A 26232-nucleotide genomic window follows, 5' to 3' on the forward strand; every position below is an offset into this window, starting at 1 on the left:
CGAAATATCTCACCACCCCAGTGAAGAATAAGTAAGGGAGGCCTACCATATATGGTCTGTCCGGCCATTGACCACAATCTTGAAATCCACGATATTGAAAGAAGTTACCTTTTCCTTTTAATGAGAAAGGGGTTATCATGCACATCAAACAACACTGGCATATGCTCAGAAATTTATTGTAGTAATCAAATTTTTCATGTGTGTAGTATTGTAGGTGTTACGTTATGAATATAAGCGGTGAATGAACCTACGACGTGGGGTTAGATGATATGTTCAGTTAACCTTGCTCATGAACTACAGTTGAAGCCGTTTAATCCACTCAGTATGGACTCATATGAAAATCTCAGAAGAGATGTGATAGGCATCGATACGTTGCTGTAAGTGGTGATTGTTGTAAATTTTCACAGCATACACCGTATGTTTCATATAACCCCATAGATACAAGTCAAATGGAGTTAGGCCGGTATTTCGCGAGACCATCCCAGTCCACGGAACTAAGCATCGAGCCATTCCCGAACACCAGTTTCGTCTGAGGCAAGGCTCAATCCTGCTGAAAATAACTGGGAAAACCTACACCATTACTCAACAAGGTAGCGAAAAAGAATTTCTTACAGGAGTTCTATGTAGCACTTTGCAATTAGGGTAGTGTCAATGAGCGCGGGTCTAATGATACGGGTTTGTAATATGCCACACCACGCCACTAACTTCACGTCACCAACTGGTTTGGAAGATTCGCCTAACGTGGGTTACTGTTGCACAGTACCGGTAATTCTGACGGCTCACCTCTCTTTCACGTAACTGGCTTTATCGGTGATCATTATGCCTTGAAAGGAGATATTCCATTGATGTTGGTCGACACTCCAGCACTAGTAATGTAACACTAGTACTAAACAATAATCTTCGCATTATGAATACACTTATCAACATAAAGAAGTAAACACATTATAATTTGGCCTACCTCTTTGATTAGCTACAACTAACAAATCTAACTTATTTTATTTTTTCACAGTATTTGATTTTTTCCTCACTTTTTTTCAAGCTTGAAGTTTTAACACTTTTCGGAACCTCTCAAGCTTGTTTATTTGTAAAGATTTTTTTCTTCAGACTTTTTCTTATCACCTGCTTTTTGAATCCGTCTTGATTCTTTGAGGTGTTCTTTATATCTTCTATGGGCAGCTTCCCCCCCTTTTTTTTAAAAGCCCTCTTCTGTGAAATATAACAAATTTCCTTGACTTTCGGCATAGCAGGATTTCCTTGACTTCATTTTAATTGACAGGTCAGTACGAACCCTGCATTAAATTGCGGCCCACAAGCACATGAAATGAAATGAAATCTTTGAGTTTTACGTCCCACGGTTATGCCGGTTAGGCTAAAGCTGACGGTGATGATGAGTAATGAATGAAATGGTGGAATGAAGAAAGTGGGAGAGGAACGGGAGAACCCCGAGAAAACCCACGCACACAGTGTTTGTCCACCACAAAGTTCACTTGGCGGGGGCTGGGATCGAACCCGGGACCCCAAGCACCAGAAGTGAACGCTCTACCACTGAGCCACCGCGACCCCCCACACAAGCACATAGCCGCCAACATGTATAACGGTAGAAAGTAGCCAGTCCAAAGCATACACCTCTTCAGGCGTCTGCCATACATAAACCTGGCTCGTTCTTGGAAATAAGGAAAAAGATGACCATATCGCTCTTTTATAATCTAAGTTTTTATGTTCCTGATACCATCTTTTCCTCAGTGGTGATCACAGGTTTCAAGATATCGATCTAACTGCAGACCTTGAAGGCTACGAAATTTTCATGGGACTGTGATTGTAGAAAGAGGTCGTTCCAGACGCTGTTTGAGTTCTGCTGTTAATTGAACCGCATTAGCTCTACGATTTTTTGTAACAACTCTATCTAACAATCGGCATTCTACTATTTCTGTTTCACCTCCATGCAAAGCCCCATGGTTTGATCTCACGGCATGTGAATATATATATTTTTTTTGTTTTACGTCCCACGTTTATACCGGTTAGGCTAAAGGAGAAAAAAGGTGGAATGAAGAAAGTTGGAGGAAACGGAACAACCCCGAGGAAACCCACGCATACGGTGTTTGTCCACCACAAAGTTCACTTGGCGGGGGCAGGGATCGAACCGGGGACCCCTAGCACTAGAGGTGAACGCTCTACCACTGAACCACCGCGGCCATGTGATTTGTGATGGACAACATTGCGCCCAGGAGTTTTCTCGTGATTCTCCAGTTTCCTACTTCAGTTTCATTCTACCAAGTCATTAAAGATTATATTTTATTTTTTAATTATTGTTTTATGATGTATTGTCAAGGCGTCTGTATGCCATTACATCTAACACTATTGCTGTCCATACAGTTAACGTACTGGCAATCTTGGATACAGTTGTACGAACTAACTACGCACTTCTACTCTGTTTGAAAATTGAAGAGATCTCTCATTTTGTACCACCAACGTCTGGCCTATTCTACGCACGAAATTCTGATAAGTTCTCTAGAAACCCAAGATTAAGATCTAGCCCAGAGTCCTTGAACGATTTCTGCACAATATATTCACACACAAAATTTATATTTTCAGTACGATGTATATCTAGGTTGCTGATCAGTGTTTCGAAACTATTGTCTGAAAGCTGATGGATGGCCCAAAATATTTGACTGAATACATAAACCTGTTATACTATGACTAGACTTAGAGTGGAAGCAAGAAATGTCTACATTTGGCTGAAGCTAAGTAATGTATTTGAGGTCAACACGGAAAAGTAACAGTGTTTCAGCTGTCAATTGGTTACTGCGAATGCTATAAGCAGAAGATCCATGTTTTATATAGTCTCGTGCTCGTACAGGACTTCTGAATTTTGGAGAAAAAAAAAAGTCTTATTTATTTAAGTTCAAGCCAATCGGGACTTAATTTTTAATAGCCATCGAAACTTTTCTGTTAAATGTAATCGTGCCACCAGCCAAGGCATAAGACATCAACCGACAGGCTATAACACTAAATCCAACCACACATCTCCACCTGCGGTTCGAATCCATGACTGATCACGTACAGAGAAAGCAAATCTCATATCTGTTCATACATTGGAGTATATGAAATGGTTAGGTAAACTACTCTTATTAATTATATATATAATTCCTACATTTGGCTAATGTGATTCGCTCATAATAGTAAAACAAGTTCAGATATGAAAAAAAAAAAAAAAAAAAACAGTATTTCTTTCATGCACATCTACAAAGATTGCCTACCTTCACAAGATATAGTGAAAATCAGACAAAAGCAATCATGTACAAAAGCAAATACTTACATGTACGGGTCTATCGTCTCAGGAGTCACATTATCATCCCTCGTTACAGGTTTCTTTTCAACAGTTAGTTTTCCTACTCCAAACTTAGTATTTCGTAGTTCCTTAATCACTTTTTCGGCATCCACTTCATGATTTAACTGCACAATACAGAACCTGGAACAGTGAAAATAAATATGATTGTAAATTACTTATTGAATTAATAGGAAAAAATGAAATGAAATCTTTGAGTTTTACGTCCCACGGTTATGCGGTTAGGCTAAAAGAGACGGCGATTATGAGAAATGAATGAAATGGTGGAATGAAAAAAGTGGGAGGAAACGGGAGAACCCCGAGAAAATCCACGCACACGGTGTTTGCCCACCACAAAGTTCACTTGGCGCATTAATAGCATGCGTATTTAATAATAGCTACTCATTTACTCAACTGGTACCACTGGTAACAATGGTGATCTTGACACTAGATGTATTCATCACAGAAAATAAGTATAATATGGTGTCTGTATATGATTAGTAGATTCCCTTAATCTGCCTTCAATCCCGTTTTCTCCCCTTTCCTTTTGTTGTACTGCTAATTTTTAAAACTTCTATTCCAAATTTTCCCGTCATCGAATTGAGTGTGCTGTTTCTTGTGCAAGAATTTCGTCAAAATCAAGTTATTTCTATGAATCTAAATAACGCAGTATCATTTTCAAGGCGCAACAGCTTCTTAAGCGAAAGAAAATTTGATTTGCAGACAGAACTGGTTTCTATATGACAAATATGTGACGACGACTACTATTAAAAACTTGGAGCAACAACGCTTCGAAAAAGAACAGAGGGCTATCTACTTCCGTGAGTCCACAGTTAAATGGGTTTTGCCCAAGAAAACCTTCCCGTTAGCATTAAGAAGAATCCTATGTTGTCGATTTTGCAATATCTACGTAGCTGCCATTGCGAGTGAATACGAAGTTTGCTTCATTGGTTTGTGGATATGGAAAGAAGCCTTAGAATCATATCTCCAAATAGAAAAGCGCTTACACTTAACAACTTAGAGATATTTAATGTTGGTAGGTACAGTAACTTTTAGTTTTTTTTTTCATAATATATGTATATAGTCTATTTAATATATATTAGAAAAAAGGACAATGTCAAAATAATTGAGGAAAATAGCAGCTTTTCGTTTCTTTATTCCCATGTAAACTATTCTTCCAAAGAATACTATCCCAAATAAGTGCAAAATGATATATCGAGTGCTCTGTGTTAAAACTAACAGACTACACGGTTTTTATGCATTGGAGAAGTAAGATATTGACTAGAAAAGAAGAAAAATTCTTGACGGAATACTGTGATAAGCGTATACTAGTTGGACGAAGACAATTTGGTTGTTTTTTCAACGAGTTTTAACCTACATAGAGAGGAAGGAACGCAAATGTAGTACGAAGGATACCTATTCCTATGATACATTAACACATTGCGTGGTCCCGCGTAGCGTAGTCACTAACGATCTTGCCTTCGGTGGGAGCGGTCAAGGGTTCGATTCCCGGTGGGGGCACTTGGTCGAAAAAGTGTAAAAAGATTTTTCACGCCAGCCATCCTGAATGAGGGTTTCCTGAGTCTTCCTCATCCACACCAGTCAAATGCTGGGGTGGTACCTAACTTATAGGTCCCAGGCCGCTTCCTTCCTTTCTTCCTTCAGATAGTGTAATCGCCGAAGGACGTCATCCCTCATACGTGACGAGTTAAAGGGCCATACATGCCGAAAGCCCAGAAATCTAAATCCTAAATTAATACATGAAGATTTTATTTCAATAAGAAAGAACCACATGCAGATTTTAAGGACAATTGAGTATTAATTTATTTACACAGTGAAATTCTTCAAGCAGCATTGATTAAAAAAAAAAAAAAAAAAAAGACACTGATGAAGATGACACTATCATTGAAACATCTACGGTCAACACTATCATTGCTATCACTGGATGCTTTATGTGGGCGAAAATTTGTTATGAATTCTAAGTATTCTTCTTACGAAGTCTCTGCATGTTTGAAAATACTACGACCCTTCAAAACATATTACATATACTGAGCTTATTTTCTGTTATCCAGGAGCCATAAAAATACCAAAGATACATAAAATGTTACTTAAACAATATAGAAATGAATTAACACAATGTAATATGAAATGATTACACTATGTTAAACATGCAACACCGTTTACCTTAGATGTTTAATATTGAACTTGGTGCTGAAAATTTTGATAACTAGTGTTTCGCTGTCTTCAGCAGAGCATTTGGAAGCATGGTTTTTATTTTTAAGATAAATGCAGGTTGCAACAAACCTTAATAAAATAATTAAAAATTAAAACAGAGCAAACGCTAGAGAAATAATAAAACAGTCAGCAGCTTCAAATAAAACAGAATCCAAACAATCCAGTATTAGAACAAAAATTTGATTCTTCTATTCCGAAATTACCAGACAGAATGAAGATTTTTTTTTCTTTTTTTATTTCATAAATGTAAACTAAAACAAAAGTTTCAGGCTCCCTTTCAATATATCCCATATTGGACACAGATATTAACTTGTTCAAAAAGGCATTCAATGTGAAGTCTATGAAGTCACTTGTGATTACAACAGCACTTACATAGGCATCACTAAATGTAATTAGAAACTAAAAGCTAAGAATAATTATTATTCCAGAGAAAATTCATCTACTTCATATTTTTTGTATAAAATTGATCAATTTGTATAAAATTTCAAATTTGTATAAAACTGTTTGTGACGAAAAGAATACGTCTGAATCTTTTCACATCAAAATAGACATATCATTATCACCACAGGTAATCTGCCATTATTGGCAGGTCACTTGCCGTAACTGAGAAGCTTTCATGTTACACGATCTTCCGCTAACCTCTTCGTCTTCAAGTAGATTTTTTCTGTTTTGATACATAAGTAAATTATTATTTGATGAACATTTACTTACAGAAGTAATTGACACATTTTAAATCTAATTATTAAACAGATAAGTGACACATTCACTTTATGCAGAGTAAGTGTTTCACTTATCTCTTCGTTAATTTTATTTGATAGAAGGTATTCAAATGAGAATTAGAATGTCATTATAGATATACTCAGAATTTATATCATCAACTATTTCAGAATAGGTACTCAGAACTTAAAGGAACTTTTCAGTCACAGTATAGTATTCGGCAGCAGTAATGTGATAAATAATTACAAGCTAGAGCATAGAAAGACACGTTTCAATATCACTTCATATATTAGATAAAGTACAAGTTCAATGGTAAACTGAGAGATACGATCGCTCAGTGGCGTGGGAGACCCGGGTTCGATTCCCAGCGGGAGCTCATATGGTTCTGATACCACATTAATCAGTAGATCCCGTCTCATATAGCCCCGCTGCTGAAAGGGACGTTAAATTCAAAATCAACTCAACTCAACGATCGCTCAGTGATACCCTCTAACCTCTGACGCGAAGGTTTCATGGTTTGTTCTCAGGCCATATGACTTTGGGTGCACAACATTTGTCCGTGTTTTTCTCAAGTTTCGTTTTCTCGCACATCTTCTCTCTACTGATTCTCCCACAATAATTCCCTTTAATTTATAGTCCATCTCCTTTAGCTTAAAACGCATAGCCGTGCGGCACTAAAATAAATATTTTTTCTTAACGTGACGTGAGCAGTGTTATAATTGTTTAAAATACGGGACATATTTGGGAATAATCCCATTATGGCGTAACAAAATTAAATTCTCTCTCCAGAGTTAAAAAAAAAATCTGTCACAATATTTTGGAAACAGATTTCTCACATCAAAATAAGACAAAAAGTCCTCTTGCATATTGTTGAATTCCACGTCGTGTAAGAGTGACAGGAGTACCAACTTGGAATCGAAACGCCAATCGTGACAATTGGAATGGAATAGAAAGATGTGCACATCAATGCACCATGCAAGAGGACTTTTTGTTTTCTTCTGATGTTACAAATCACCTCCCAAAGTATGTGCACATCTTTCAGTTCCGCTGCAAGTGTCACGATTCGATTTTCGATTCCAAATTGGCACCCCTGTCACTCTTACACGACGCGGAATTCGACAGTATGAAGGAGGACTTTTTGTCTTGTGAGGAATCTGATCCCAAAATATTTTGACACATTTTTGTAACACCCTGTATATGCATTACAGAACACCAGCGTCATAATGTTAGGGCCTATAATGTAGGTGGGGCCGTCGTGCCTTGAAGACCCCACTTTTTTTTTTTTTTTTTTTTTTTTTAAATAAGAAAGGTCAGATCATGTATTACGGCGTTTTTTAGGATAGTCATAAGTATTCATTACAGGTAAAGCAGAAGAATTGTCAAAATATCAAATAATTCCGTATTTTAGTTTGTGAATGCTCACTGCCTCAATATATGAATAAAATTAATACTGTTTTCTTTTTTCCTAGCGTTGCCATACATACAAGCCTTGAAATCAGGAGATTCCACCATGAAAATCCAGAAAGTACACTTATTATGAAAAACTGGGATATAAATCCTGTAAACGATGCACAAAGCTGTAAGAGACTTCAAGATATATGACACTCTTTCCAACCCTATCAAGATATAGAATTTAGGATTCACCTCTCGTCAATGGTTTTCAGAATCTGCTGTACGCCTAATAAATTTTGAAAATCTCCAAGCACGACTACAAAGTTTATTGAGCTTTAAGCAGATTCTGTGTTTCGATGTTGCAAGAATGCATAAATGATTAAAAACAGAAACAATAGCAAGAGAAGAATTACTTAGAAAGTCCACAGACAGCTTCGAAATCACATAACTTTAAGAAATATTGTTTCTGAATACACAGTTAGTGCTTATTTTTAACCGTGTAAGTAATGTTTAATCTACTTTAGGAAAAAATCTGTGACAGTTAAATAATGACACCGGGATTCTAACAACATTCTTACCATATACAGAAGCTTACATATTGCTTTTACAGGGTGTCTACTAACTAACTAACTAACTAACTCTATGGCCTATGGAACCCGGAGGTTCAATGCCGCGTTCACAAAAGCTCTCCACTGACTTCTATCCTTAGCTAATTGGATCCAGACAGGGTGTCTACTAAAATTCCGCATACAGGGTGTCTACTAAAATTCCAAAATGAAATTTCGTGACTTTTTCGTGACCTTTTCTTTACCAATTATAAAATTTTCTAACATTTTCAAGAGCGAATTTGGGTGCGAATTAGGCCGAATTTTCATCCATGCGATAGAAACGTACTTTGCTTGCGATTTGGTAGCGTTTAAAGCCGACCAGAGACATTTTTGGTGATGAATTTTGAAGTCCTATAGAACAAAATTTTCCAATCTGTACTTACATTTGTACAATTAAAAAAATCGTGACCCAAAAGCTAAATTTCGTGACTTTTTCGTGACTTTCATGACCGTTTTCTGATTTCGTGACATTCGTGACTTTCGTGACCGATAGACACCCTGTTTTATGCTTAATTGGTGCCTCAATTTAGTTCTAATCAAAATACCTATTTAAAAAAAAATCGTTACTCTATAACACTGAAACGAGGAAGACTCAATACGCACTAAATAAACAATGATGAAAGCCGGAAATCTTATAAGTAGAATCGTGGTTCCAATATCTTTCAATCAGAAAATATGCTTCTACCACGTACAACAAAGAAATCTATATATTCAGAGTTTGACCATGAAATCCAGCAATTTCCCCATTCACAGCAATTTTCATTGATTGAAAAAACGAGAAATCACTCCGAATATTAATACAGAATTCTTTATTTATTAAATGATGTCATCTTGAAAGAATAACAGTCTTTATTTTGTGTTTATTACAGTAGATCATCAGATAAAAATAATGGTATCCGAAAACTGAATTTCTGTCCTCTACGTTAATTGAAGACGTTATTTCGGTAGGAAGGTAGAACAGGGATGCAAATAAGCAACAGAATTTTACTAGCTCAAGAAAAAAGCTACTAGTCCACATCCCAATCGTGACTTTTATACTCTTTACTGTTTCATAACTCGCCCGCACCGATGACACACTCGTCCGGGGCGACGGTTATTTGCATCCCTGAGGTAGAATGATTAGATGTATGCGGTTTGCAAATAATATAGCGCTTGTTGCAGAGTCTTTAATAAGATGATAGAAAACTTGCGGAAGCGCTGTGAATATGGAATGAAAATAAACGTTAGACAGACAAAAACCATGGTAATTGGAACGAAGTAGTCGGTGTCAAACATAGAAGTAGGAGAGAAGATAAAACATATAACTAAGATGACTAGTTTTTTATACCTGGGTAGTATTACAAGTGATGACATGAAGTGTGTACGTGAATGAAAGCAAGGATAATAATGGGAAGTTTTTCAAATGCGGGTGTGGGGAAGAATGGAGAGAATTAGCTGGGTCGAACGGAAAATGCATGAAGAAGTGTTACGAATAGTAGCGGAGAACAGAATATAGACATAATTGAAAAGAAGAAGAGAAACTGGTCGGAAACTTGCCTGAGAAGGAACTGTATTATGAGAGACGTGCGAGAGGAAATGGTAGCAGGAAAGAGAGGGAAGAGCGAAAGGGGCTACAGTTGATAGAAGACATTAAACAGAAAAATCGTACGTAAAGACGAAGAGGTTAGTTGAAGACCGTAGAGTATGGAAGCTTCTTAATTGTAGCAAGAGACCTGCCAATAATGGCAGAATACCTATGATGATAATGATCATAACATTAATATAGAACTATTAATATTTTATCTCCTACATAATTGAATAATTCCTATTTTTGTTTCCTGTTATGGCATAACTAATTGTAACTCATTTAGTTCTTGGAAGTTTTTAATTTTTTTCAGAGAGCTTGAAATTCATTTTTGCAAGCAGCCTCGTATCGTTGCCGTTACATCAGTAAACAACATATTACTAAAAAGGAGAGGAATATAACTGGATTGCTGAGCACTACACAAGTTATTACCGACAAACTTAACAGCTTCGAAACCAATCATGCACTTAATACGATGGATTTTTCCCTAGTTCATGCCTTTTCTAAGACAACAAATTTCCATCATATAACCATATCTATACAATTCTACTTGTACTGAATCCAAATGCATTTCAAGACATAGGCACCAGTCAACTGCTGTTTCATTTTCTCTTTGCACTTTTCAATCACATTGTTTCATATACCCAATCACTGCTATTTAACAAATCTTACATAAACATTCTTTATTATTTGTTAAATCACCTTTGATCACTCGGAACTTGAAAGTGTACGTTTTTAATTTTCGGATGAAAATCCTTGACAATATCCCTAGAAAGTTCAGGATCTGGGAATCTAATAATTAGGCTATGGTTACTCATTTTATTCATGTATTCATTTTGGGCTTCCAAGGCTTTCTCTGCATCTTCTTTCTTCCACGGTCTCGATTCTATTTCATCCGACTGTGCCTTCTGCTTCCGCTTCCTTGATTTTGTATCTTTTTTCTTTCCACCATGCTGAAACTAGGAAAAGTAATAAATACAATTACTTCTGGCAGAAACATTTATATATATATATATATATATATATATATATATATATATATATCGAACATCAAATATTATTTCTCGTCAGCATGCTAGAAAGTAGACCAATGATACCTAGTTCATGTAATCACCAATGGATTTATTATCCCCAAATTTCGGGATGAGAAACTCTAAAAACGGGAAAGAGATAGAGATATATTTATTTATTTAACAAATTCCCAGACACAACATAACTTTGCCACTTTATACAGGGAAATGTTAACAAACAGGAAAAACAAGTGCAAAACTAACATTATTTCGCCAAAACTCGTTTAATTGCTCTTTCAAACACCGGGCAGCCCAAAACAAATCAGTCGTTAAATAACATCAGTTGTAACGTGATTATAACAGTTCGGTATTCTGTAAAAGACACTTACGTAAATTGCCAATCTAGGGCAAGCAGGATGAAATAGATGGGTATTTCAGGTTATGCGGGGAGGGACAAGTAAGGATAGTTCCTGAAATGATGTTTCCGATCTTAAGTTTCCATTAACTATTTTATGAAGAAATTCCACGGCAGAGTTATTTCTGCGTACTTCCGGAGTCTGGATATTACAATATCGCAAGAATTACTCCTTAGGTAATATTCGAAGTGCGGGAACACGAAAATGTACTATAGAAATAAAGAAGTTGAGAACAGAATCAAGTATAGAGAGAGATGTGTAGGTGCTGCCATGTCCCATATGGGAGACCAGTATTCGATCTTGGGCGTAATTAGAGTTTTATAAAAAGTTGCTAATGATGACACAGTACGTAGTTCAATGAATCGATAAAGAAGCCCCAACATTTGAGGAAACAAATAAAATTATCATATTATGGTTTTCCTGGATACAATTTGAAACAAAGAGCTACCAAAACATTCTTTTAAGATAATTTTATTTATGATCTTGATGTTAGTTTGGAGTTCAACGTTCCTTTTCAGCATCAGGGCTATACAGCACGTGGACCTACGTTTAATCTAGAATTTGAATTATATGCGATCTCACCTCAGGCGATACTACAGGGTGATTATAATTAAAGTCACACTTTTAAAATGCTGTAACAAAAGAACAACTGGTCAAAATGGCTTCAAAATTGAAGTGAACATACTTGAAGAGGGAAACGGTATGGCATAAGAAAAAACAAGTTCCAGTGTATCAATAGATGGCGCTGTAAATGGCATAACGAAAGTAGATTTGGCTACAAATGACATTTTGAATCGAAATATGACGGCTTTGGCATAAGTTCTACATTAAACAAACTGTACTGTTCAATGTGCATGATTGTTTCGGTTTTGTGACAGAAAAAAAAAAGACTTCCAAATCATTCAACAGTTCTGGCACTGTTAGTGGAAAGCCCATCCATCACAGCAAGGTCATACCACATTGGATGGGAAAAATCGGTTTTTAATTATCCTTAGGGCAAAAACCGCATAAACACTATATAAAGATTCAGTTTCTAATTGTCCTTGGGCCAAAAACCGCATAAAAAAGCACATAATGATTCGGTTTTAATTATCGGTTATTACAGCGTCATGTATTGATACACTTTGGAACTTGTCTTTTCTTATGCCATACCGTGTCTCCCTTCTTCAAGTACGTTCACTTCAAATTTGAAGACATTCTGATCAGTAGTTCTTTTGTTACAGCATTTTGAAAGCGAGACTTTAATTATAATCATCCTGTACTACACATTTCGCCGCGAGAAATCGCACTAATTATAATATTCATATTATGAGACTCAAAAAGAGCATAGTAATTGCTGTTAAGTACAATTGCTAATACATTAACATTAAATTGTACCTTACAAACTTGAATGCTTCTGTAACAACTAAATAATTGGAATGTATTAAATATTTCGAATATTTCCTTCAATACTTTTTATCAGTATACTTATGTTTTACTCCATTTTATGCAGGGAATTGGTCACATTTGAAGTTGTTTCAACTTCCAGTGAAATTGTCTAAGCAAATAGGTGATTAAAATATAAGAGACTGCTTTCGTATGCTGCTTAAGTGTGGTAGTGTGGTAACGAAATCACTTACAAAGAAAACGAAGGTAACTTATCAACAACAACAAAAAGTACATCTCTTTGCACTCAACATCATTTCACGGCAATTTCCATTATTATTATTATTATTATTATTATTATTATTATTATTATTATTATTATTATTATTATTATTATTATTATTATTATTATTATTATTACTAATACTACTACTACTACTACTACTACTACTACTACTACTAATAATAATAATAATAATAATAATAATAATCATCATCATCTATAATGTTTACTTATTTAATTTAGTGAGGTGCCGTTTGAAAGGTTTTCCTTAAATGTTGTTAATTCGTAATTTAGTCCTATATCTTTTATTTTGCTATCATCTTTTCTTTCTTGTAGGCTTAAGCTTTTATTTATTTATTTTTGGATATTGCACTTTTCTTTTTATTTTAGCTATGAGTTTTTATTTACATTTCATATGTAATCTTCTTCAATTTTTTTTTTATTTATTTATTTTCATTTTATTATTTTACGGTATCGATTACATGTATAGCTTGTATTGCTGGTGTATTTTACCTCCTGTTAAATATAATCTAAGACTGTTGTATATGTAAGGTTGCATTTATCATGTGCCTGCTATCAGGCCCACTAGTGGCTATGTATGCTGTTTGCTGCCTAATAAACATTATTATTATTATTATTATTATTATTATTTTCCACTGTATCAATCCTAGACGAAATTTTAACTGAACTAGGGAGCACTTCATCGAAATCTCCAGTCAAACATTTTAATTATTTTTGAAATTTAATACTGGCAACTCCAACCAATGATTTATCTTGTTTAGTAAAACTAGTGATTTGTGTGTATGTGTGTATAATCGAAACATATTTTTGCAGACACTTATAAGTGGTATAATGAAAGAAGTAAAGCTCGTTTTAATATTTCGTTTTGTGAATACATTAACCTAGTCCCTAACCAAACATATTTATAAAATAATTTGATATGCTTAACTTATATGAATAAAATTTTGTGATGATATTACCCCAATCTAGGGCTGCAGTGGCTCAGTGGTAGAGCATTCACTCTGGTGCATGGTGTCCCTGGTTCGATCCCAGCTCCCGCCAAGTGAACTTTGTGGTGGACAAACACCGTGTACGTGGATTTTCTTGGGGTTCTCCCGTTTGCTCCCACTTTCTTCATTCCACCATTTCATCCATTTCTCATCATCACCGTTTCCCTTTAGCCTATCTGGCATAACCATGGGACGTAAAATTGAAAGAGTTCATTCGATTTTATTTCATTATCCCAATCTATCAAAATTAGAGGTGTAACATACGGTACTTCAAACACACTCTTTTCGATTAGGATGAAGGATGGTGTAAAATTAACATAAGATCAAGAACTAAAAATATTTCCTGCGTGAGGAATATATTTTAGCACCAGTATTTCCAGACAAACCTAATTAATTAATCCTCTAAAATGGATATGGCAACATTGGAACTTTCAACATGAAACATGGCAACGTCTGGCTGATATTCAGTGCTTTACATTACTTATTTTCTCTAACTTTTAACTACTTTATATATATATATATATATATATACTCTCTCTCTCAAGGGTTACATACAAGTAGTTTCAGATAAAACGGCCAGTGCTTATAAATCAGAAAAGGCTGAGAATAAAACGATGAAACAAAATTGAGATAGCAAAATTTCATACGACACATCACATGGTGCACATGGTGTTGTTGTAGTGACCCCCAGTGCCCTCCTTGAAGGAGACCCAGGGGCCAACTTCAAATTTTCAAGTGGAAACATGTATTGAATCATACCTCATTCGGTAGTCCTTGAAAAATGAAACAACTTTTGTAGGAAACAATTTTCGATTTGGGCCACTGTTTTCAAAATGGCCGTAAAAAGTGGGTCCTGTATCAGATAAAACGTCAAGTGCTTATAAATCAGAAACGGCTGAGAATAAAAAGATGAAACAAAAGCTGAGATAGGAAAATGTCAAAAGATGAAATGGATATAGCATGGTTTTGGCTGTATAGGGCCAGCTATCATGGGAACTTGGGACACTTACAACGTGACATTTGACGTTTTGTCGTTTGATATAACATTGGGAATATCATGGCAAACAAATTTGGTAGGAAAAATCCGTCTGTGCCACCGTTTACATAGAGATTTTGTTTATGTAGGCAAATAAAATGTCTAGTGCTTATAAATCAGAAATGACTGAAGGTGAATGATTAAACAAAGATAGCTAAGAAAAGTCATAGGCAAATTTAATGCAGTGTCCTTTGTTTTCACAGGGCGCTTAACATCCGGCGCTGTGGACACTATAATTTTGAATGGGAACGTATGCGATATGACACTTCATTGTAAACATAGAACACATGCACGTTTTGTAGGTTTGATTTACTGTAGGACACATATTGTCTACTACGTGCAATCCTGCTAACATTGATGAATTAGCCACCATTCAAATATGGGAGCTTGAACATTATATGCTACTACGACTTCCGAAAAAAGTGCAAAACTGAAACAGATATTATAAGAAAAGTCTGACAATCAAACCCAGTTATTCAGTCGCAACGTGTATTCTGCAAAGTGGAAGGACATTCGAGGAGTGCGATATACGTGTGTCTGAAGTGTCATAAGTGAGCATACTGTAGTAACATACTAGTGGAAAAGAAACAATAGATTTACTGGCATACATGAAACAAGATGTCACCACTAACCACTTTCGTCACATGTAATATAATATGGGCTCAATTCTCTCTCGTAAATTTTCAAAATGCTGTCCATGAGCGGCAATTCTGGTATGATATGTTCGGTGAACAGCTTCTAATTCCGCTCTAGTAATGCTGCGAAAAGCACTCACTATACGGCACTTCATATCTGCTACACTTGTTTGCATATCCTTGTACACAATGTCCTTGATCCGTTCCCAGAAATAAAAATCCATACAGGTGAGATCTGGGATCGTGGAGGAAAGGGTGTAGGAGAGCCTCTTCCTATCCATCGCCGCGGAAACATATTGTTAATCTGTTCTCTGGAGATGCGTGCATGATGAGCAGGGCTACTATCCAACTGAAACTACATGTTTTGGCAAAGACCAAATGGTATATCTTTTAGCAGCGGTTGGAGATCATTGGCAAGGAAACCGCTGAAACGTTCACCAGACAATGCTCCATTAAAAAAAACCAAGGACCAACATAATGCCCTATTATGTCCCCCCAAACATTAATGCTCCAGCGTTGTTAACGCATACTTTGTGGATTTTCTACTGACCAATAATAAGCATTGTGCAGATTAACTTGTCCTTCATTTGTGAAAGTCGCCTCGTCTGTTCACAGCACATACCGGAAAAAGCTAGGATCTTGCGTTTCTTTGTTTCTTGCCCACTCACAATAAACAAGTCGTTGTTCATAGTCACGATCTGAGTTCTTGATTTACAGAAAGATGATAAGGATGAAACTTATACTCATGAAAAATACGCACAACACTAGATACCTGTCTCACGTGCAATCTGGCGACAGGACAGGTGTGGATTTATCTCGATAGCTGCAAGAACATCAATAACGGTGTCTCCGTTGCCCATAACTCGAGAACTTCTAGACACGCGCTGGAAATTGTATATTTTGCCAGTTCGTCGTAGCAGCTTAGCCAGACGTCGATATGCGTGCCATGTAAATGAACGTCGGTTCGGATATCGTTCTCTGTACAAAACTGCTGATGCACTGTATTTCTGCCGGCATTCTCCAAGCACCATAAGCATGTCAAATGCTTCAGCGTTGCTATACAACACTGCGTCCACCACACTACACTTGCCGCTTTCTTGGACGGCTCTTCTATAAAATGTAACTTTCGTATAATCAGTCACAAAGTATATTCTTGGGTTTTGACCTGTATCGGAGTAATTTGACAACTGACACTGGAATTGTTCGTTACACCGCAGGAAAACTAATGACCATAGAGTGTGAACGCCTCCTACTGTGCTCAGCTGATACGATATTGGTGCTAGTGAGGAATAAGGTAAAGCCAGTGAGGCGCTATTGAAGTCTACAGATGGCAGGGGGAGTGTAGTCGTTACAATTGTATAAACACGGGAACAAATGCCTAACAGAAAGTCATAATTTTAGCTATGGCAAACGTGAAATATTTTCTCTAAATTAAATCTGTTAGTCTTTTGTCCTTTGTTTATTCTAATTAACGAAACAAATCAGAAAGTTTGAGAGCAGCAATCTGACTTTAACACACAAACCACAAAAGTAAGGACTACTACCCAAAGAAATATGTTTACTTATTCCGTTAGAAAACATCTTGCTCTCCCTATGTATTACCAATCTAAACCGCTGAATCGTTCCGATCTCAATAAACCCTACCTGACAGAAAAAACATTCTGCAAAAAACGTTTGTTGTTCAGGTTTTTCAAAATCATGAAGTAAACTACGTACATTTCACTTTACAATGGTCTAGTCTCTACTCCCCCCCCCCCCTTCCAAAGGTGAATCTTGTTATGGGCCTTTTGTGGGAATAAAGCACGCTGTGTTCAATGCACTCTATGACATTTCCCGATCGTACTACTTCAAAATGGTGGCCCAAATCGAACATTGTTTCCAACAAACGTTGTTTCTTTTCAGTTGACCATTTAATAAGGTACGTACCTATTTGAAAATTTGAAGTTGGCTCCTGGGCCCCCTTCACGGAGGGCCGTGAAGGTCACCACACCAACACCACTATCTTCGTTGCCTATCTCAGTTCTTGTTTCATCTTTTTAATCTCAGCCGTTTCTGATTTATAAGCACTTGACGTTTTATCTGATACAGGACCCACTTTTTACGGCCATTTTGAAAACGGTGGCCCAAATCGAAAATTGTTTCCTTCAAAAGTTGTTTCGTTTTTCAAGGACTACTGAATGAGGTATGATTCAATACATGTTCCCATTTGAAAATTTGAAGTTGGTCCCTGGGCCCTCTTCAAGGAGGACCCTGGGGGTTACCACAACAGCACATGTGATGTGCCCTATAACAATTTCCTATCTCAGTTTTTGTTTTATCTTTTTTATTCTCAGCCGTTTCTGATTTATAATACTGGACGTTTTATCTGAAACACCCTGTTCTTTCTGCCCCGCATTCCTAGAACAAGAAGAAAAATGTAATAGAAGGGTTTCAGAATTTTTTACAGATAAATTTTCTTGATCAAGTAATGAGAAATATTTCAGAGGATTAGTACTCAATAATGCCTATTTAGCTAATAGACGCTATACAATACACATCTATAGATTAAAAATAAGCACTTGTTGTATGATTTCGACCCTCTCTGGGGCCTTGTTACGTAACTCTTCTTTTGCTGCTATTTTTTGTTTTAATTATTCATCCACGTAGACGATATTCTTGAAACACGAGAACAGAAAATTTGCCGAAAACTCAGTACATTTTGTAGTGTAGTACATTTTATAAAATTTGGTGAATATATATATATATATATATATATATATATATATATATATATATATATATATATATATATATATATATATATATATATATATATACAGGGTCGGATCAAAGATTTTCTGAGAGAGGTGCACCAATAACTACCAGTACATTTGAATTTTTTAAATGCCTTTAGGCATCTGTGGTGTGAATGAGAAATCGCCCTGGAAATGCTAAGTGTCTGCTCTCAGTGAATCCTTTTCATTCAAGTTCTAGAAAATTGACTTAAACTATTAATTTTGCAAAACTTCCCTTTGTTTTAAGCCCAAACGGAAACACAAGAACAGAAAATTTCTGAAAGTGTTCCCATTTTGACTGCTGTCTTCTCACTTTAGGTAGTGTATATTTATAACGAAGGGGGGATGCACGTGCACCTTTGCATCCCCCTAAATCCGGCTTTGTATATACATTAAATAGCATCTGCAATAAATATTATCATTGCTGATTAGAGCTTATCATCAGGTTAACATGTGTTTAGGAACCAAGGCATAGGTATCCCATTACCTAGATTAGGCCGGCCTCCTGTCCTTACATAACAAATAAGATGTTCGCTTATACCATTCTTATACTCTGAGTAAGGGCTTTATGAATTTGTAAATCATTATTTTCACCAAACCCTAGCTTCCTCCTGTTTACTTTGAATGCTCCAATTATTACATCGTAATCCAGTAGCTAAGACAAACAATCCATGTCTCAAAAGATGTTTGCAAATACTATTCTACTAATAAGAAACAACACGATAAAAATTTTACTGTTGTCCTGCAATAATCAATCAATTTCTGTTTAAGTTGGGATAAGCAAATGATCGAGCAAAATAATGCATCACAGCATCCTGGCTATAATTTCGAAACTGCATTCTTAGGCCTAATACATGAACCAAAACAAGTGAGGACCCCCCCCCCCCTTCCCTCTCATAGTCTGCCTGAATGAATGTGATGAAACGAATTAAACTTAACTACCCATAGCGTACATAACTAAAATAATTCCTCTCACAAACACTTATATTGAAGATCAACTGTCTCAAAATTCATTGACTTTTAGTTTCTTTAATAATAGTTTTCTGATTGAAACAGGTTCGTGCGCAAAATGGCGTCCATAACACGTTTCTTTTTCTGCTAAATCTTATTTAACTTGTAATTTTATTATCTGCATTCTCCTGAGTGCCCACATCCCTCAAAAAAATACAGGTGCTCCAAAGATAACTTTTACTAGATTTAAGTCCGAGACACTAATTTTTCCTAATTAATTTTTAATAGTTTTGGGCCAGTCGTTCCTGGAGTTCAGCTCACATTCAAACTTCTTCGTACAACCTCGTACCCTCTCGGGAACCGAGGAACTTCCATACTAATTTTGAGCAATTTAATTTTATTATTTTGATTCCTAAATTCCTCCCTTATTAAAAGAAAGATGTTCTTAATATTCATTTTCTATTACACTAAACTAATTTTGCCAAATTATTCTTTGTTTCCCATTCGCGTTGTCCAATATGGCGGCGCCCCATAGTCTTGTTATTATGATAACAACAGAAGAGATTTTAGGAATATTTTCGTTCCGAAATTACGACCTTCAAAGAAATCACGTGCATGAACATTTATTAAAGTCGTTACAAAACTAGAAACAAATTGACAATTCAAAAACACGAGCAGATTTGTTTTGAAGAAGGGAATCAACGTCATATAGTTATTGGGGTCACTCAGCGAGGGTCGGACCCCGTAAACATCATTTTAGCAACAGTGGGTAGGAGCGTTTCCCTGGCAACAGACCTCAACATTCCAATGTTGCCGCTAGTAAACACGTGTTTTCATAAGGAAAGAAGTCATTTTAGACTTCTTTGAGCGTGGAAGTAATTTTTAAATTATGTTTACTTGTTTATAGTCTTGTATATCTTTGCATATAATCCTGTATATTTCTATATGTGAGCTCTTTAATTTTATATATCGTGTGCTATTGTATGTGTTGTGTTTATTTGTACATATTTGTCTATATAACGAATCTACAGGGTGGGCCATAAGTCCCTTACCACCCCTTGTAAAATCCGTGTTCGTGCAAAATAGTGAACAACAACCATGTAGTAACACAGTAGGCCGAGGGGGAAGCCGGGTAGTCATGGTGACCAAGATGGCGGCCAGCTTGAAAGCCGCCATCTTGAATTAACGTCAAAATTTTTAAATGGGTACATGATCATGCAGCACATAATTTTAGGCTAGAATTTAAAGACAAACACAATGGTGAAATCGGTTTGTTGATATCTTAATGTGTTCAAAAGTTACAGGCATTTCAAATTGCTAATTTTACCGTACTGTTTCTGTTGTTGCAGGTGAATAATTATGCCGCTAACGACACCAGAGAGGAAGGAGTTGATCACGGCATGGGGAGGAAGAAATGCAAGGGCTGTAGCAGCTGAATTCAATGCCAGGCACTCAAATTGACATCCTGTGTCCCATGTTAGTGTCGCCCAACTCTTCCAGAAGTTCATGGATACGGTTCCATAGCAGATAAACCCAGGTGTGGAAGACCCACGACCGAAACAGATGAAGCCACATCAGTAGCAGTGGCATCATTTGCTACATCACCACACCGCAGTACCCGTCGTCTGTCCATGGAATGTGGTGTTAGCCGTACCAGCCGTACATTCATCAGACGTATCTTACAGAAAAGCAACCGTACAAATTGCAACTTCAACATCATCTATATAAAGGTGACCCTGATCGTCGTGTGGAATTTTGCGACTGGGCCCTTGCACAGTTGCAAACGGATCCTACATTCTACATACAAATTTTATTTTCCGATGAGGCCCATTTTTATGTCACTGGGGAAGTGAATAAGCAAAACTGTTGCTATTGGTCCCCGACAAATCCTCAGTGGGTTGACCCTTGCAAAATGGTGGGTACAGGCAAATTAATGGTGTGGTGTGGTTTATAGGGCACCAAATTAATTGGTCTATTCATCATTCCTGGTACCCTCACTGCTGAACGGTATTTGGATATGTTGCAGGATTTCATTCTCCTTTCCATATTGTCCGTGGACGGCACATTTCCACTCTTTTTCCAGCAGGATGGTGCCCCTCCGCATTACGGATTACAGGTCCGCACCTATCTGGATGAACAATTTCCTGGACGTTGGATTGGGCGCCGTGGTCCCATTGAATGTCCAGCAGGATCACCAGATCTGGCACCCTTGGATTTTTATCTGTGGGGTCATCTGAAGGCAAAGGTATACGCCGAAATGATCCGGGATCTTAAACACCTGGAACAACGCATATTTGCAGCCTGTGCCGATATTTCACCAGAAACTCTTTTGAGGGTCATGGACAATTGGGTTGAACGACTTACCTTGTGCATAACTCGGGATGGGGGCCACGTAGAGCACGTGCTCCGCCATGCGTGACAGGTAAAATTAGCAATTTGAAATGCCTGTAACTTTTGATCAAATTAAGACATCAACAAACCGATTTCACCATTGTGTTTATCTTTAAATTCTAGCCTAAAATGATGTGCCGCATGACCAGGTTCCCATTTAAAAATCTTGACGTGAATTCAAGATGGCGGCTTTCAAGATGGCCGCCATGTTGTTTACCATCACAATCCGACTTTTCCCTTGGCCTACTATGTTACTACATGGTTGTTGTTCACTATTTTCCACGAACACGGATTTTACAAGGGGTGGTAAATGACATGACCCACCCTGTATATTTGAAACAATATCCAGCGAATTGGAAGACATTCTCCCTGCAAAACGGCCGAAAACACATTCTTCTGAATGAAAGAACGTTTTAGGAAAAAGTATTCCTATCAAAGAACAATCAAAGGAAATTATTTGCTCAGTTCGGGACTATTTCGAACAGGAAAGGGACAATGGAGGATCGATTATCCCTGTAAATAAGGTGCTTGACAGGACTGCCGCTGCTGTAAAAATAAATAAATGTACTATTGTGAAAACTGGCAAAGAAAAGTTCGAAAATGAAGAAAATCAATCCAGGTCTTAAAAAGTAGGAACTCCAGGCAAGAAAAGTAAGCAAACGTGTGACAAATTTTGATACTTTACAAAAGAAAGCTATACAGCGACATATTTAATCTTATTATCAAACGAAGGTGCACCTCACTATCCTGAAATCACACGCGTCACTCCAGGAAGCCGAACTTTTTCAAGGAAGCAAAACATCCTTGTATACGGTTATTTAAAAAAACGGGATTTTATACAAGAAAATAAATGGAAAGAGACTTTTAATGGGAAAGCCGGACGTTTTTTGCGTGGTGATGTAGCTTTCTTTATCAATATTAAAACATAATTTCGATAATATATTGTGGCTTGATGAAACCTGGGTCAACGTGAACCACAGCGTCAGTAAAGGATGGACCGACGACACGCTTCAGAGCACAATGAGACTGCCGTTGGGTAAAGGGGGGAAGGATTATACTTCTTCATGCTAGTACGTCTTCTGGGTTCCTCCCAAACTTTTCCCTTCTCTTGACATCGAAGAAAACAGGAGACTCGTGAGGAAATAAACCAAACCAAATTTCTTATATGGTTTCAGGAATCTCTTCTCCCCGACCTATACACGCCATCCATTATTGTCATCGGTAATGCAAAATACCACTCAGTTATTGCTGATAAAGCTTCGACTATGGCCACGAGAGAAGAAGACATTGTTCATTGGCTCATTCAACTCAGCTTGGAGGTTCGAGACGATTGACATTGAAATTGAACGGGAGAACCCCGAGGAAACCCACGCACACGGTGTTTGTCCACTACAAGGTTCGCTTGGCAGGAGTTGGGTTTTAACCCGGGACTCCATCGACCAGAGGTGAGCGCTCTACCACTGAGCCACCGCGGCACCCGTAAAAACAAAAGTTTCACCATGTTGTGTGTTGTACTATTAGCAGAAGAAGCCATAGCTTCAATTACGCCAGAAAACTGGAGTGGTGCAGTTAAGTACTCATAAAGTCATTCAAGATGCACGGAGAAATGGAGGCGTTCTTGAAGAAAGTGTAGCATTTGATAATGAATGTTAGTGATTCATCTGGTGAAGAGGAGCTTAGTAGCAGCGACATCGATAGTAATGATGTTGACGAATCCACTGGAATAAATTCCATTTCAGGTATGTCTGATTTTAAATTATGCTTACATCTACCTTTCTATACTGAAACAAAATGAGAAAAGCAAACTTTTTTGAACAGCACAACCATGTTTATTCCAGTGACAAAAAATTAAAAAAGAAAATTAGTTGCGGAAATCAAAAATTGTTTGCTTATCCCATTGAAGAACTACCTGTTACTTACAAGCGCGTTTACTCACAAGGGAAGTACTTGAAGTGGTACGCGGGGATCTGCATGTGTCATATACATCGTGAAAAAGGTCGCACCGACTACACTTCACATGTGAAATATCTCCCTTGAATGGGGCATATAGGGAGCGTGGCGAACATTTGAAGATCAGAACAAGGCATGCTCCGAAACACCAGAAAAAGTGAATAAAATAGGAAGCTATCATGTAATTGTTTTGAGACTTGGTATATATAAGTTTAAAAGTTAGCTGAATACGAATCCGACATCAAATATTTACAAATGAAAATGGCGGATCCAACATGGCGGACAGAAATTACTAAAAGCAAGCTATATATCTGAAATTGGGTATATCGAGATATTCGACGTCGCTATGTATGAATCGGATAGCAATGTATGAATTGGAAGTGAAAAATTCAAAATGACGCATACAATATAGCAGATCAAAATGGAAAACACTGATATGGCACTACTTTTAGTTACTCAATATGCATTGTATAGCGTCTATGAGAAATTTTATTATTTAGCTTAATTCACATTTTCATAGGCCTATTAAAGACTTACCTGTGATCCATCAGATGCATTATTACTACTTCCGTCCTGATAATAATTATGTCCATAATTGTCATATTGATGTCTTGGGCCTTTGCCTCTAAAGAAGCGCCCCCTTTGACCCCATGGCCTCCTCCATCGCCCTGGGTAACCCCTCTGCATTCCCATCGGCGGCCGCCAGTATAGATTTGGCGGTGGAATATTCATGAAATTTGGTGGAGGCATTTGCATATTCTGTGGGAAAGGACCAGGCATAAAATTTGGAGGTGGAACTTGTAGCATGCCTGGCGGTATCGGTGTTCCATTCGTGGAATTATTCTTAGTCTCTGAAGATTCTTCATTCTGAAATATTAAAAATACATATATACATATTTGTTGCAAAAATAATAATATTATATTCTTAACTATAGTACACTTACAGCTAGAAACTGTCGTTTTTTCTGCCAAGTGGAAGGAATTTATCAAACATACTGGCTACCACCACATGTACAAACAAAATACATTTCCATATAAAAATACGAACATTAATCTTAATTATAAAATCACAATCACTCAGATATTATATTACGTTCAAAATACTATAGCTTTTTTTAATTGTAACAGTAAGGCTGTAATATTTTTGATATGCTGAGTACTCTTATTGAGAGAAGGAGAGAAATGGATGAGTGGGGTGATTAATCGATTTCGGAAAAAAAAAAATAGAAATTTTGAATATTTTTTCACCTATTTGTGTCTAAGCTTTACTACAAATTTATTTCTTTACTTATAGTATCTAACTTATAAAGGGTTCCTATTTCTTGTTTAGGTTTGGAAATTTCTGGTTTGATCCCTTGAGTATTTACTTGGCTCTTGATTAACGAAAACCACTAACAAATGTAAACCCTCTCTGGTAAGATTTGTGTTGCTGATATTACCTTCGAATTTTTTTAATATTTATAAATGTATTAACTGAATATAGGTTGAGTCGTGCCCAGGGTAGGCTGGTTTAAACCGAAGTGGTTTAAACCAGCTGTTTTTTTCAAAAAAACAACTTGTTTAAACCAAAAAAACGAAAAATGTTCGTAAAAGTGTAAGTGTTCGTAAAATCTTAATGAACACAAATTTGTGGATTATCGCGTGTCACTTCCGCATATTATTCGTATTATATTCAGACCTAAACTCCCCGATCATTACTCAAAGAAATTATACTACAAAAACAACTTTTTTTATAAGTTTATGAATGTTTCTTTTGTGATTTTTTTATAGTTTATTATTATTATTGTTATGCAATTGCAATCAAAGAAAAATTCTAAATATTGTTTCGTTTTAATAATGTTTACTATTGATAAAAATTCATCGAAATGCCGTGCTTTTGGGGAAGGATCATACGAACCCCACGAGAGACATTTACTGAAATCAGAAGTATCTTTGGTATCTATTTATGTATAAATGGGTTAGAGTCAAAGTGGACTCAAATAATTCTTATCTTTATTCGCTTTTCTTACTGATATGCAAATTAAGTCGTTGTATTTCTTTAACTTGGACTAATGAAAGTCGTAGTGAACTACCTTGGACTAAATTAGTTCTTCTGTACTCTGCAGTGTTTTGAAATTGTCCATATGTAATTCTGTATAATGGTTTCACTTGTGCAACTGTTTATCTTTTTGTCCTTCTCACATGACTCTTGACAATTAGAGAATTATATTATAAGTATGTAAAGATCAGTACAACGTATCAGGAGTCCTTTGAGAGTGAATCGGCAGACGTATTGCATTTGTGACCAATTAGTCCCGGTTTCGAGTTCAAATGGAGGACAATTTTTTTCGGATGTAAATGGAGAAATGGTTTGGACTCCGCTTTAATCTTATGTGACCCCTTCCAGCATAACCCGGTTGTTGCATAATAACACTAAAGTGAAACAAACTTATTTCTGTCCATATGTGATACATAGAGTAAATTATTTAAACTAAAAAAAAAAAAAAAAAAACTGGGTTTTAACCCCAAAAAACAGTTTTTTTTTCAATAAAAACCGTGTTTTTTGCCAACTCTGATCGTGCCCCAACTGT

At 36.6% G+C, this 26232-nt stretch overlaps 1 protein-coding gene across 1 annotated transcript in view; it reads right to left on the bottom strand.

The window, feature by feature from the left end:
- Positions 1-3316: 3316 nt before the first annotated feature.
- LOC145686705 (uncharacterized) overlaps positions 3317-26232 on the bottom strand; it is a gene marked incomplete at its 3' end in the record, with an annotated part of 29199 nt that continues 6283 nt past the window's right edge. Inside the window, 3 exon segments of the mRNA XM_081760272.1 lie at positions 3317-3469; positions 10544-10800; positions 24200-24529. Of these exon segments, the coding sequence (XP_081616398.1) occupies positions 3317-3469; positions 10544-10800; positions 24200-24529 (740 nt within the window).

The sequence above is a fragment of the Thermobia domestica genome, chromosome 5, assembly GCF_964235325.1.
Source record: "Thermobia domestica chromosome 5, izTheDome1.hap1.1, whole genome shotgun sequence".
NCBI classification, from domain to species: Eukaryota; Metazoa; Arthropoda; class Insecta; order Zygentoma; family Lepismatidae; genus Thermobia; species Thermobia domestica.